General features: G+C 35.1%; 1 protein-coding gene and 1 non-coding gene across 11 annotated transcripts in view; both read right to left on the bottom strand.

The window, feature by feature from the left end:
* The window catches only part of Lrch3 (leucine rich repeats and calponin homology domain containing 3), a 126,469-nt gene that overhangs the window by 9,305 nt on the left and 101,412 nt on the right, over positions 1-15,752 (bottom strand). For 7 of the 10 annotated variants that reach the window (XM_071615232.1, XM_071615234.1, XM_071615233.1 and 4 more), the window contains 4 exons: positions 14,978-15,085; positions 13,572-13,675; positions 12,885-13,022; positions 2,044-2,121 (listed from right to left, as the gene is read on the bottom strand). In XM_071615232.1, the coding sequence (XP_071471333.1) occupies positions 2,044-2,121; positions 12,885-13,022; positions 13,572-13,675; positions 14,978-15,085 (428 nt within the window). The remainder of the gene's footprint in view (positions 1-2,043; positions 2,122-12,884; positions 13,023-13,571; positions 13,676-14,977; positions 15,086-15,752) is intronic. The other 3 variants (XM_071615236.1, XM_071615238.1, XM_071615240.1) reach the window with 1 other exon arrangement.
* On the bottom strand, positions 4,303-4,359 carry LOC114093408 (small nucleolar RNA SNORD43). The gene has a single exon (XR_003582890.1). It is a non-coding gene; the product is annotated as a small nucleolar RNA SNORD43 (small nucleolar RNA).

Genomic DNA, 15,752 nt, shown 5'->3' with positions numbered 1-15,752 from the left:
CTTAAATGCATGATTTGAGGCACACTGTTTATATACTTTGTTGCGTGATGGAACATTCTGAAAGAATTCCAGGTTAGGGATTTTAAATGTGAGAGAGAAGATGGGTCTATAAAGCCCACTGGGAAGGTATAACATTTATAAAAGTTGGTGAACAGTACTTTTAATATAAGCTAAGTCAGCATGCCTTATTTTTTTTCTGTGGCTCCCGTTCTCTATACCAACCTATATCAGTCAAGTCCAAGTCTAATTCACTAATGTACAAAATGAATACAGAGCTGCATGGCACCTTGGAGATCATCCAAACCTGCCTTTTCAGAGATTATTAAATAAATAAAAACATTAATGGACTTGATAAAAAGAAAAATATTTATTAACACATAACATATAATAACTATTAGATATACGATCCTGGCCTCAAATACAAGTTCTTTGAATCTCTTATTCAAAGACACTGTGGTATGGAACTGGAGCAGGTAGTAGGCATGTTTGTATCAGTAGGAATATCTTTGGTACAAAGAAAGGAAGAATTGAATGTTAACATGCAGTATGAATATCAGAAACTCTTAATATGGAGAAAAAACATGCCATTTTTTTAGATACCATATGAATGCTCTTTTAATATATTTAAAAATGGCTTGATAAGCATTTATAAAACAATAATATTAAAATAGAAATTTTGATTAAATTTATTATTATGGAAGCTTCAGTTCTACCTCATGTTAAAAAGAAGGAGGGAAAAAAAAAAGCCAGCAAAAGAAATAAGTGCAAAATAAAAGAAAACAATCATGTGAATTCATGCTGGCTAATATAGATGTACTAGGGAGCTGGACTCTTTTCTACTTTGTAACACAAGAAAGAGCTGAAAGAGAAGGTTGTTCACTGGATAAGTGATGCTGTGGCCTTCTCAGTTCCTGGTTAGAAAGACGTATGGTAAACTGGGTGAAGAAAGTCACTGTGAAAACTGCTAGAACAGAGCTTGACTCTGAGAGCGATCATGGCATTCTTGATGAGCCCAGTTTCTGACAGCTAATCAAAGAAGGTGATAGAAAAGAGGCAGTTGGACAATATATAACAACTGTAGGGGCCGAGAGTGTGACTCAGTGGTAGAGTATGTGTTTAGCATAAATGCAGCCCTAGGTTCAATCCCCAGTGTTCTCCTCTCCCCAATGGATCAAATGGCACCAAGTTGTTTATTCCTTTTTATGTCTATGTATCACATTATTAAATATAATATTCCTTAAGAATGTCATCCTTAGTTACTTTTTAAAAAGATAACTGAATAAACAGTGTATCCAGGTGTTTTCCTTAATTACATCCATAAATCAAGTTTAATTATTTGAACTACTGAAGGGTAAGAATATTAAAATAACTGAGGACCTTGGAGGCAATAAATCCTAGCAGCAGAACAGATGCTTGGAAATGGCAAGTTAAACTCTAAGCTATTAGAGCTTAGTAGAAAAACTTGTAAAATCTGAATGAAGTCTGTAATTTAGTTAACAGTATTACTGTTACAATGTTACTTAGTTTGGACAACTGTACCATACCTATGTTAGATGTTAATATTGGTGAAGTATACATAGACACTCTCTGTCCTATTTTTCTAAGATTTCTGCAAGTCTAAAATTACTTCTAAATTAAAAATTTTTAGTATTAAAGAAGGTGTTAAAAACTGAAGCCAACTGAAGCATTCTCACTCTGAGATTTTGAAAGACAAATTCTGTTGTTTGTATAGTTTTATACAAGCCAAACAGCTAGTTGGGATGTTTAGGAAAACAGAAAGTTATGTTTCATTAATTACTTATTATAATACAATTATTTAAATTTATGTATTTATGATTTCTTTGTGAGGTCCTGAGAAATAAGGAAAACAATAAAAATATTGATCAAAAGAATATCAATTGACTCTTATAACACAATATCATGTTAGTAATTACCAACTTAGTTCAGAGTCCTATAAGTCTAGTGCATTTCTGATAAGATTTTAGGACTATAATGCCTAACTCTTTTAAAAAGGCAACACATACAAAAAAGATAATTTATTACCTGAGGTACACCAATTTTTCTGCAAGCTTCTAGGAAATTCTCCACATTTCGCCTGCATTTTGCCATTGTTAATTTAGGCTATAAAAATAAAAGGAGGAAAATTATAATGTTATCAGGAAAGGTCTAAAAATTTACCAACTTTAAAAATACTCTTGCCAATTGATTCATATATTCACAACACTATAGACTGAGGGGGTCAGTAAACATTTTCTTTAAAAGAGGATCAGATCATAAATATTAGTCTTGAGAGTCGTAAGAACGGTTACAAATAATCAATTCTGCTACAGGCTTGAAAGTAACCACAGGCAACATGTAAACAAGTAATTGTGGCTGTGTTCCAATAAAACTTTGTTTATAGAAATAGGTGCTGTCCTGTGGGGGGGGGGTATACCAGAGACTGAACTCAGGGTCATTTGACTATTGAGCCACATCCCCAGCCCTACTTTGTATTTTATTTAGAGACAGGGTCTTGCTGAGTTGGTTAGCGCCTCGCTGGCTTTGAACCCATGATCCTCCTGTCTCAACCTCCTGAGCTGCTGGGATTACAGGCATGGGCCACGAAACCTGGCTGTTTGCCACTTTTTAAAATAAACATTTTGCTTTAGTTTTGAAAGGTAAGTACTAAACAGAAAAATGTTTAGATGGATAGTTTTAAATTTTATTCTATTTTCAGACAATGTACACTAAATAAATTTAAAAGAACAGCAAAATTAATTACCCATTGCTCATCACTCAAATATATCCACAATTAACAACTGGTTCATTTTTCTTTTACTATATGTTAAATATAACAAAAAAGAAAAAAAAACTCAAGAGCTTTACTCATAAATATACTATAGATGCATCATGTTCTCACTGACAACATCTGAATTTTAAAAAACATTTTAATTTTAGAGGTTAGGGCTGTAGCTCAGTGGCAGAGCGCTTGTCTAACATGTGAGGCACTGGGGTTGATCCTTAGCACTGCATTAAAAAAAAAAAAAGCATGCTGAACATCTACAACTATAAAAAAATTTGATTTTAAAAGGATGGGTCAGCGGACACAGTGGCACACATTTGTAATCCTAGAGGTCTTGGAAGGTTGAGGCAGGAGGACTGGGAGTTCAAAGCCAGCTTCAGCAACTTAGCAAGGCCCTAAGCAAATCAGCAAGACCCTGTCTCTAAATAAAATATAAAAAAGGACTGGAGATGTGGCTTAGTGGTTGAGAGCCCCTGGGCTCAAACCCTGGTACAAACAACAACAACAACAAAAAGACTGGGTCAATTCGGAACCCATTTTCCAAAGTATGAAAGGTTCCTATAGGAAATTTCCCCAGTTACAACTAGTAAGCTTGTTTTTCTGTAAAGATCTCTTATGGCTAGAAATAAAGAGTTATATTAAGTGATTTAAAGTTTCAATCAAGCTTTTCACCGGTGGGTTATCATGGAAAATAATATTAGAAAACAAATATGAATACCATTTTTCAAAATGATTAACATATTCAATTGTACAAATTCATTGGTTGGTTTACAGTATGTTAAAGCATCAGTCAGGGAAGCCAAACGTTTGCATGGAATCATACCTTTGGGTTTTTATTACTACAGTTAACAGATGGAAGTCTATATCATCTTTAGGGGGAAAAAAAGGTTTCATCTGTAAATATATGGGTTTTCTTCAAAGAATGCCACATCCCCAGCTCTTTTTATATTTTATTGCTTAGGGCCTCACTAAATTGGTGAGGCTGGCTTTAAACCTGTGATCCTCCTGCCTCAGCTTCCTGAGCTGCTGGGATGATAGGTGTGAGCCATCATACCTGGCTGATTCCGATTTTTTTCTCAGGTTGTCTTCCTATTTTATGGTTCATTCAGTGAGCTCTTCCATCATGGTACTGGAGATTGAACTCAGGGGCACCTGACCACTAAGCCACATCCTCAGCCCTATTTTGTTATTTTATTTAGAGACAGGGTCTTGATAAGTTGCTTAGCGCCTCACTTTTGCTGAGGCTGGCTTTGAACTTGCGATCCTACTGCCTCTTGAGCTGCTAGGATTACAAGCACGTGCCCAGGCCCAGCTGTAATGGTTTTTGATATGGTTTAACAGCATACCTCTAAGAATGTGAATCATACTCCTTAACACCTACACCTACCGAACAACTAAACAGCATTTTATCAAACATCTTGAACTTCCCAAGATAACAAGAAAGATGAATTAGAACTTAAATGGTTGCAAACACTTAAAAGTTATAGACACATGACTTTCTGATTTATTTTCCTCTCTCCAAATCAGAACGACAGCACACAATCTTTATCTGCCCATAAATAAGTTCATCATCTATCTGAATTCTTTTACAATGCTTGATATAAAACCTCCCTTTATAATGAGAAATTCATTTTTTGAATTTGGGGAAAGAAACTGATTTGTGTACTATATCAAGAAACTCTTTTTCAAGTTGTACATACACTGAAATTAGCTAGCTCTCAAAGAATTATAAGAAATTAACATGTATGAATGTAGCAATAAAAAACTGCTGCAGTTTTAATTCGTATTTGGTTTTTAATTTTATATTCTCATCACAAAAATTATTCTAAGAAAGTATACTACAAATCTTGCTGGTGGTTTTAAGAACAAAATAAGGGAAGAAACTGTCTACTATGAGGAAGGAAAATGTATATGAAGGAAAAATAAGTGTAAATATTTATGCTGAAAACTGTTTCTATAATTGGAATTTCATAAAAGCAATATTGATTTATTCTTAGTAATCATGATCACAGTTATCACAGTTTGAAAGAGGGTTGTTTGCTTGTTTTTGTTTTTAATTAAAATAGTGGACAATTCTCATCTGGCTAAATCCAACTCCATTCCTTCACCCCCAGATTTTTCCATTTGGGAAATTTTATGTGTCTTCTTAACTATATATATCCTTTATTATCTAGAAAGATTCCCTACTAGCTGAGCATAGTTGTAGGCACCTGCAGACCCAGCTACTTGGGAAGCTGAGTCAGGAGGATCCCTTGAGCTCAGGAGTTCAAGGCCAGCCTGGCAAAACAACATCCTGCCTCAAAAATAAATAAGTAAAAATTCCCAATAAACAATTTACTTGCCAAAAAAAGCTATTTGATAAAAGACCTCTTTTTTTTTTTTTAATCTTAAAAAAGAGAAATTAAAGTCCTTGAGAGAATTAACCACTTATAACTGTGTCTGTACCTTTTGTGCCTGGCAGGATGCCTGGCTCTGACATGCGCTCAATAAATGAGTACGTTTTGTTGTTGATTCCACTGGCCATTTCTAAGTGTTCTCATCTCATCTTAGACCCTTATTTCTTTGTCTAAGGAGAAGGTCCATGTATTTTATTTCTTGGAGAAGTTAAATATTTATAAAATACTTTTATTTTCTCATTATATATATATTACATTCTTGAAAACACTGTGTTCTGGCAGTCAAAGTAAAGAGGCTCAGTCACTCTTTCAAATTCTACTTACTACATTAACTCCTTGATAGTATTTCCCCTGAAAATGAAGAGGGAAACCTTTGTCCTTTTTATTTTTAATTAAAGAATAAAATTTTTTTCTTAATGCAGTTGACAGAAACTGGGAAGAACAGAAAGTATGAACAAACACTTCTTCCCTTACTGGCATTGCCATTGTTTTCTTAGTCATTACCTATAGGACCAATGGGGAGGTTTTTAATTCATTGGGAGTATAGTTTAGTTTGGTAGTACTGCTTTGCTTTATCTATAGAGAACTGAACACCTGCTCTCAGAGTCATTAAACAAAAAGAAGCTACCTATTTTCCTTAGAAGAAATGTATAACTCTATTTTTGGATGTGCTGGACAAAAAAGGGCCATATCAGACCTGGGACTTTGTTAAAGAAGTTTTAGGAACTGGGTCTGTAGCTAAGTGGCAGAGCACTTGCCTAGCATGTGTGAGGCACTGGGTTTGATCCTAAGTACCACATAAAAATAAATAAATAAAAATAAAGGTATTATGTCTATTTATAACTTAAAAAAAGGTTGTTTTTTTTTTTTTTTTTTTGTAATTAAAAGAATACAAAGTCCTAGAGAAGGATTAAGGATTTGCATCTGGAAAAGTAGTAAAATGAATGTCTAGATGTAGAAATCTATAGTTCTGATACAACTGCAATCTGAACAAAGAATTTACAAGGAACTGCCTGCTAAATAACAAACCAACCAACTAGAAAATGACAAGAGGGCAAACCTTTGAAAAGGTAAACACTGCTAAGCTACTAAAAATGCAGGTATATTCATTAAAAGTCATCAAAATAGGGTGAAAATACAATCAAATAAATGCAATGTGAACCTTGATTATATCCTGTGTGTGTGTCTCTCTCTTGCTTTAATGGAGGGGGGAATGAGGTAGCAGCTATGAAAGATAGCCTTAGAGCAAATGTAGAAATTTCAATTTACCTATGGTGGATGCTGACACCTGGTGTTCCCCTACTAGTCTGTACATCCATCCTTACCCCCAACCTTTCCCATCTTGTTGGCTGCTAATGGCTCATAGCTACCTCCTTCTCAGCTTCAACATGATCCCATGGGAAGCTCAGAAGTGAATTGTTCTCTCATCTTGAAATAGGAGGACTCAGTCCTATGTCAGTCATTGGCTATCAGCTATGGGAAAAGGAAAGGTGGACCAGGACCATTCTCTGGAATATTTGAAAGGTAAAAAGTTATGAGACCTGCATCTCTTAATTGGTGCAGTTTAAAGACACACACAGATAAAGCAAATACAGCAAAACTGAATAAATGTCAGATCTACATGAAGATTTTAAGTGTTCACTATATTATACTTTCAACTTTTCTGAAGGTTTAAACATTTTTTTTAAACATTTACTTTTAAGTTGTAGTTGAGACACAATACCTTTATTTTGTTCATATATTTTTATGTGGTGCTGAGGATTGAACCCAGGGTCTGTCTCTCTATCATTATCTATAGTTATCCTACTGTTGAAACAGCACAGCAGAACTTCTGGGCTAAAATTTTGTAATAAAAAGTTGAAGGAAAAAAAGGAGGGGTATATCAACCCAAAGCCTGCTGTTTCTTTTGTTGGTTGTCATTTTGACACTAATATCCAGAGCTGATAAGCATCCAAAGAAAACATAAATAGAATTAAGGACAAAAATCATAGTCATATCAATAGATGCACAAAAATCCTTCACATCAGCCCTAATTCATGCTAAAAACACTGAAAAAAGCAGGGATAGAAGGAATGTCCGTCAACATCATAAAGACTATATATGAAAAACCCAAAGCCAACCTCATAATACATGGGAAAAAACTGAAAGCACTTCCTTTAAAATCCGGAACAAGACACATATATCCACTCTCACCACTCCTATTCAATATAGTGCTAGGAATTCTTGCCAGAGAAATTAGGCAAGAAAAGGAAATAAAAGTGATTAAAAAAAGAAAAGAAGTCAAATTATCATTGTTTGCAGAGGATATGATCCTATACTTAGATTTCCAAAATACTCCACCAGAAGATTGCTGGAACTAATAAACCAATTTAGCCAAGTAGGAGGTTACAAAAATCAACATACAAAAATCAGTGATTTTCCTATATACGAATAAGGAATCTGTTCAGAATGAATTCAGGGGCTGAAGTTGTAGCTAAGTAGTAGAGTGCTTGCCTAGCATGCATGAGGTACTGGGTTTAATCCTCAGCACAACATAAAAATAAATAAGTAAATAAAGGTATTGTGTCCATCTACAGCTATAAACAAACAAACAAACAAACAAATAAATAAAATGAATTCAGGAAAACATCTCCATTCACAATGGCATTGAAAAAAAAAATACCTAGGAATAAATCTAACCAAGGAGGTGAAAGACTCTACAATGAAAAGTATAGAACACTGAAGAAGACACAAGATGGAAGACCACCAATGTTCATGGATAGGCAGAATTAAGATTGTTAAAATTGCCATATTACCAAAGCAATATCAGATTCAATGCAATCCCCACCAAAATATCAATGACTTTCTTTATGAAACTAGAAAATAAAGCATTAAAACTCATGGAAGGCAAAAGATTCAGAATAGCCAAAGCAATTCTAAACCAAAAAAGCAATGACTTCAGGGCTGAAGCTATAGCTCAGTGGTAGAGTGCCTGCTTCACAGGTATGAGGCCCTGGATTTGATCCTCACCACCACATAAAAATAAAGATATTGTGTCCATATATAACTGAAAAAAAAAAAAAGCAATGACTTCAAATTATACTATGGTTATAGTAACAAAAACTGAATGGTACTGGCATGAAAATAGACACAGACCAATGAAACAGAAGACACAGAGACAAATCCATAGAGATTCAGTCATCTGCACAGAGACCAATCCACAAAATTATAACTATCTTATATTTGATAAAGGGGCTAAAAGCATGCAATGGAGAAAGGATAGCATCTTCAACAAATGGTGCTGGGAAAACTGGAAATCCATATGCAACAAAATGAAACTGAATCCCTTTCTCTCACCATGCACAAATGTTAACACAAAATGGATCAAGGAGCTTGATATCAAATCAGAGACTCTGCGTCTGATAGAAGAAAAAGTTGGCTCCGATCTACATACTGTGGGGTTGGGCTCCAAATTCCTTAATAGGACACCCATAGCACAAGAGTTAAAAACAAGAATCAACAAATGGGACTTACTCAAACTAAAAAGTTTTTTTCTCAGCAAGAGAAACAATAAGAGAGGTAAATAGAGAGCCTACATCCTGGGAACAAATCTTTACTCCTCACACTTCAGATAGAGCCCTAATATCCAGAGTATACAAAGAACTCAAAAAATTAAACAATAAGAAAACAAATAACCCAATCAACAAATGGGCCAAGGACTTGAACAGACACTTCTCAGAGGAGGATATACAATCAATCAACAAGTACATGAAAAAATGCTCACCATCTCTAGCAGTCAGAGAAATGCAAATCAAAACCACCCTAAGATACCATCTCACTCCAGTAAGATTGGCAGCCATTATGAAGTCAAACAACAACAAGTGCTGGCTAGGATGTGGGGAAAAGGGTACACTTGTACATTGCTGGTGGGACTGCAAATTGGTGCGGCCAATTTGGAAAGCAGTATGGAGATTCCTGGGAAAGCTGGGAATGGAACCACCATTTGACCCAGCTATTGCCCTTCTCGGACTATTCCCTGAAGACCTTAAAAGAGAGTACTATAGGGATACTGCTACATCGATGTTCATAGCAGCACAATTCACAATAGCTAGACTGTGGAACCAACTTAGATGCCCTTCAATAGATGAATGGATTAAAAAATGTGGCATTTATACACGATGGAGTATTACTCAGCACTAAAAAATGACAAAATCATGGAATTTGCAGGGAAATGGATGGCATTAGAGCAGATTATGCTAAGTGAAGCTAGCCAATCCCTAAAAAACAAATGCCAAATGTCTTCTTTGATATAAGGAGAGCAACTAAAAACAGAGCAGGGAGGAAGAGCATGAGAAAAAGACTGACATTAAACAGGGACGAGAGGTGGGAGGGAAAGGGAGAGAGAAGGGAAATTGCATGGAAATGGAAGGAGACCCTCATTGTTATACAAAATTGCATATAAGAGGATGTGAGGGGAAAGGGGAAAAAAATCAAGGGAGAGAAATGAATTACAGTAGATGGGGTAGAGAGAGAAGATGGGAGGGGAGGAGAGAGGGGATAGTAGAGGATAGGAAAGATAGCAGAATGCAACAGTCACTAGTATGGCAATATGTAAAAACGTGGGTGTGTAACCGATGTGATTCTGCAATCTGTATATGGGGTAAAAATGGGAGTTCATAACCCACTTGAATCAAATGTATGAAATATGATATGTCAAGAGCTTTGTAATGTTTTGAACAACGAATAAAAAAAAAATCAAAAAAAAAAAGAGATTCAGTCATCTGACAAAGGTGTCAAAACATACACTGGAGGGGCTAAGGCTGAGGCTCAGGGGTAGCACACTTGCGTGGCATGTGTGAGGCACTGGGTTCAATTCTCAGCACTGAATATAAATAAATAAAATAAAGGTCTGTCGACAACTTAAGAAAAAATATATACTGGAGAAAAGACAGCTTTTTCAAACAAATGGTGCTTGGAAAAGTGGTTTTCCATATACAGAAGAATGAGTCTAGATCCCTATCTCATGCTATACAAATGCCAACTCAAAAAGGATCAAAGACCTAGGAACAAGACCAGACACTGGTCTTAGTTCTCCTAGAAGAAAATATAAGGTCCACACTCCAACACATAAGTGCAGGCATTGACTTTCTTTCTTTCTTTGGTACCCAGATTTAACCCAGGGGCTCTTAACCATTGTGCCATATCCCCAAGCCCTTTCTTGTATTTTATTTAGAGACAGGGTCTTACTGAGATACTTAGGACCTTGCTAAGTTTCTGAGGCTGGTTTTGAACTCACAATCTTCTTGCCTCAGCTTCTTGAGCTGCTGGGATTACAGGCATGTGCCATTGCACCTGACCAGGCAATGACTTTCTCAGTAGGACTTCCAAAGCTCAGAAAATAATGTCGAGAATAAATAAAGATGGGATGACATTAAATTAAAAAAGCTCCTTCATAGCCAAAGGAAACAATGTGAAGAAAGAACCTATTGGATGGAAGAAAATCTTTGCTACTTATTCTTCTGATAGAGGATTACTATCCAAAATAACTTTACACTAATATTTTTTTTTAAAAAATTAAAAAATATGAAAACCCAAACCAAACAACCCACTCAAAACCAAATCCAAAATAGAACAACAAAACCAAAACCATTTGACCCAGCTATCCCTCTCCTTAGTCTATACCCAAAGGACTTAAAAACAGCATACTACAGGGACATAGCCATATCAATGTTTATAGCAGCACAATTCACAACAGCTAAACTGTGGAACAACCTAGATGCCCTTCAATAGATGAATGGATTAAAAATGTGGCATATATACACAAGAATATTACTCAGCAATAAAAGAGAATGAAATCATGACTTTTGCAGGTAAATGGATGGAAATAGAGAAGATAATGCTAAGTGAAGTTAGCCAATCCCAAAAAACCAAATGCTGAATATTTTCTCTGATATAAGGAGACTGATTCATAGTGGGAGAGGGAGCATGGGAGGAATAGCGAACTCTAATAGGGCAGAGGGGTGGGAGGGAAAGGGAGGGGTTAGAAATGATAGTGGAATGTGATGGACATTATTATCCAAAGTACATGTATAAAGACATGAATTGGTGTGAATATACTTTATATACAACCAGAGATATGAAAAATTTTGCTCTATATATGTAATAAGAATTGTAATCCATTCTGCTGTCGCATATAAATAAAAAACAAAAACAAAAACAAAAAACCCCTAACAAAAACAAAAAAACTTCTCAAAAGAAGAAATACAAATGGTCACTAAATATATGAAAAAAACATCTTTAGCAATTAGGGAAATGCAAATGAAAACTACACTTAGATTTCCTATTACTCCAGTTAGAACGGCAGCTATCAAGAATACAAACAATAACAAATGCTGGAGAGAATGTGGAGAAAAAGGAACATATTTACACTGTTGGTAGGATTGTAAATTAGTACAACCACTATGGAAATCAATTGAAAGTTCATCAAAAGACTAGGAATGGAACCATCATATAACCTAGCTATACCACTCCTCAGTATTTATCCTAAAAAATTAAAGTCAAAATATTATAGAGATACATGCATATCCATGTTTATAATAGCAGAATTCACAATAGCCAAACTGTGGAACCAGCTTAGGTGTTCATTAATGAATGAATAACAAAAATGTAGTATATATACATAATGGAGTTTTATTCTGCCATAAAGAAAAGTGTGAAATTATGTCTTTGGCAGAAAAATGGAGGGAACTTGAGAACATTATGTTAAGTGAAATAAACCAAACTCAAGAAGTTAAGGGTCACATGTTTTCTCTCATATGTGGAAACTAGAGAGAATAATGGAAAAGAAAGTGGTGGGTGGAGCTTATGAATAGAAGGGAGATCAATAAGAGTAGACAAAAGGAATCAGGGGGAAGGAGGAGGGGAAGGAAAGGAGAAATACTGGGGAATGGAATTACCAAAATTATATTGCTATATTATATACATGGACAAATATATAACAATAAATACCACCATTATGTATAATCAGGGTGTATAAATATGTAAAATATGGAAAAATTTATTATTATTATTATTATTATTATAAGATTTTGTTACATATGTGTAAATATGTAAAATATGGAAAAAATTCTTTCAGTGTTTCCCCAATATCTCCCCTAAGATAAACTTCTAATTCCTTCACATGTTTCATAAGGGCTCAGCTCTCTTCTTCAACTCCTGCCATACTCAGTGTATGATTTATTCTGAACAATTTAACAATTCCTTGAATACGTCATGACCTTCTTTAGCTCTCCTATCCCCAGCTCCCGTAATGCTAGAGATTCCCTTGTGCGTGCTAGGCAAGTGCTTTTCCACAGAGCTACATTTTTTAGCCCACTTCTTTAGCTTTTGAATCTAGGAATACTGTGCCCAGAATGCCTTCTCTTTCTCTGTATTGCTGGCAAATTCCTACTCATACTTCAAGAAATTAGTTCAAATTTCACCTCTTCTAGGAAGGCCTCCCCGAACTCTCTAGGCAGTTAACTGGTTCTTTTTTGTATCTTCATAGTATACATCTTACATTTATTAGATTACTAAAAATTATTGTTAACATGTCTATTTTTCTTTAGAAGTGAAATCAAGAAGGCAGGGACTGGACCCTTTGCATCCCTAACTTCAGCAAAATGACTAACACTATGCTTAATGAATGTCTGATAAACAGCCACTGCTTTTTAGCATTATATACTTACCACAGCTGGTGAGGGAACATGAATGCTTGGGACAGATCGAGGACGCACATGATTGGCCAAATGGCAAAGAACAACACCATCAGTTAGAGCTGCTCCAAGATCACAAGGCAGAGATACTTTTAGTCGGTACTCTATATGCTAACAGAATAGGAAAACATGTAATACAGTAATTGAAGATTGATTAACAAATAAGACATAATGGAGTTACAATGGAATACACTTAGTTGGAAATCAAGATAAAAAGGAAATAAGGAGATCATACATGTACATACATACAGCAGCTAGGCCACAGTGCCAAATACAACAGAAATTCATATACCATTTTCTGAATAAAAAGAAAACAAAGACTGGATTCTCTTTCGATTTCAAAATAAAATAGCTAACCTCTTATCACATAAGTGTATATGTATATGTGTATGTTCGTATAAATTATTAGTATAAGATTTTGTTATAATATGAAGCAGAAAGGAAATGAAAATAATTTCAAATGCATAGGGCTAAGAATAACCCATCTCAATTTTTTCAGTAAAAAGTTGAAAAGAATTTCTTCAGTAGCATAATTTCTTTTACATTTATCACAAAACACAGCCACAATAGATATCTACCAATTCTATGAACAAGTAATTATGGGATTATGGATTATAGTAATATCACGGAAAAAGTGCAATTCAAAGATAATATACACACTTTTCGTAGTTGTTCTATTAATTTCAGCTCTTCTTCTCTCTGCCTTGATATGGGATCTGTAGAATCAGTGGTAGGTGCAGAAGATGGGAGAGGTGAAGCATGGCCTAGAAAAATACTAACATGTTAGATAGAAAACCAATGCTAAGAAAATACATCTGTCTGATGACAATGTCCTTGCAAGGACATCATTTTCTGCTTTCTGGATTGAATTTTTAAAAATGTTTTTATTATGGAAAATTTCAAATATACATGATAATGATTACTCATTTGGCTTAACTACTGTATTTGAGCCCAAAAATGTTATCATTGAAAAAAAAATACATATACAGAAAATTATACAAATAGCAGAGATTAATAATTTTCCTCAGAAAGTGAAACAATTAATATCCTTAGAGATATTAATTAATTAGTAAATGAAACATTACTTATGCCCAAAAGCCCTTTTGCATGCTCTGCCTATCAGTACCTAAAGGTTACCAGTATGCTGACTTCAAAAGCCATAGATTAGTTTTCTCATTTTTGAACTTTCTATAAATTAAATCATATTGTATGCTTTTGTGGTCTGGCTTCTTTTGATTAACATGATGAGATTTATCCATGTTGACGTTCAGAGTTATTTGTTCATTTTCATGACCTTTACGGTATATGCCAATGTTTAGCTATACCACAATTTATTATCCATTCTACTGATGGACATTGTATTTGGGGCTATTTTGAATAATACTGCTGTGAATATTTTTGGACATATTTTCGGTATACCTGTGTGCATATTTCTCAAAATTGTTGGTTTATGGTCATGGAGTATACAAATGTTTGACAGTTTATCAATACAGAAAAATCTGAAAAAGCGCATTGCAGCTGGGTACGGTGGCACATCCCTCTAATCCTAGTGACTCAGGAGGCTGAGGCAGGAGTCTTGCAAGTTTAAAGTCCAGCCTCAGGAATGTAGTGAGACCCTGTCTCAAAATAAAAAATCGAAAGAGCTGGGAATATAGCTTAGTGGGAAAGTGTCCCTGGGCTCCATCCCCAGTATCAAAGGGGTCAGGGAGAAGAAGCTATATCCTCTAACTGAAGAGGATTTTATTTGTTCAAATATTCAAAACTTATTTAGCTGGATGTGGCAGTGCATACCTGTAATCCCAGCTACTCAGGAGGCTAAGATAGGAGGATTTCAAGCTCCAGGCCATCTTAGTACCCCAACCCCCCTAAATCAAAAAACATAAAAATGCTTGCTTTTAAGTGATTCTAAGCAACTTTTTAATCAAAACAGATTTAATCACAGGTATCTGCAGAGTTTAAAGCTTTTGGTATATAAGTTTAAAAGATGTTACAGTTTATGTCTTGTATAAAGCAACTTTCCAGCCCGAACCCTATCCTGCCCCATTTTCAAAATCACTATCACCTACCTTTATTTGTTTCTGCCCTGACAGCTGCTCGGAAAAGGAAACTTTCAGGGCGCAGGGGTTGATTTCTCTGGATGGTAGCAGGAAAAGAATATGCAGGGGAATGATGAACTAAATCAGTATGGAAAAGCAAAATGAAACGAAAGATGGAAAGCAAATTAAATATAATGTAGATGTACATGTCACAGTCACAAAAGTTCAGTAAGTAGTACATACAGAAAAAATCAAACATGGCAATATGATATAAAATGATACTTTTTTTTTTTTTGTACTTAGGATTGAACCAAAGAGTGCTCTATCACTAAGCTACATCCCGAGCCCTTTTTATTTATTTTTTTATTTTAAGACAGGTTCTCAATAAGTTGCTGAGGCTGGCCTGGTACTTGTGATCCTCCTGCCTCAGCCTTCTGAGTTGCTGGCATTTCAGGTGTGTGCCACCATGCTTGTTAAGAATTCTGTTTACTAACGAAAAATCTGGCATAGAAAAGTAATCCTTAGAGAAGGGTTTTTAATTCTCATGTTATTTTTGGTATATCAATAAATACAGAAAAATGCTAGTATACTGAACATACCCTCTTGCAAATCTATAGCCCTGCTGGCTCAAGCTCATTTGTTCTCATCAAATGGCTAAGTAGTTGAATAACCAGTTGAATTAAAAAGTGGGAAATGTTTAGAAAGTTTTCAATTTGTGTCTGATTTCTGTCTCAGAAAAAGAAGTCAGTTCTCTAACTAATCAACTTGTTCAAGAAAATTCTGGTTAAGAATTAGATCTTGATAT

Source organism: Marmota flaviventris, chromosome 8 (genome assembly GCF_047511675.1).
Source record: "Marmota flaviventris isolate mMarFla1 chromosome 8, mMarFla1.hap1, whole genome shotgun sequence".
NCBI lineage: Eukaryota > Metazoa > Chordata > Mammalia > Rodentia > Sciuridae > Marmota > Marmota flaviventris.
This window is presented reverse-complemented; position numbering and strand designations above follow the sequence as displayed.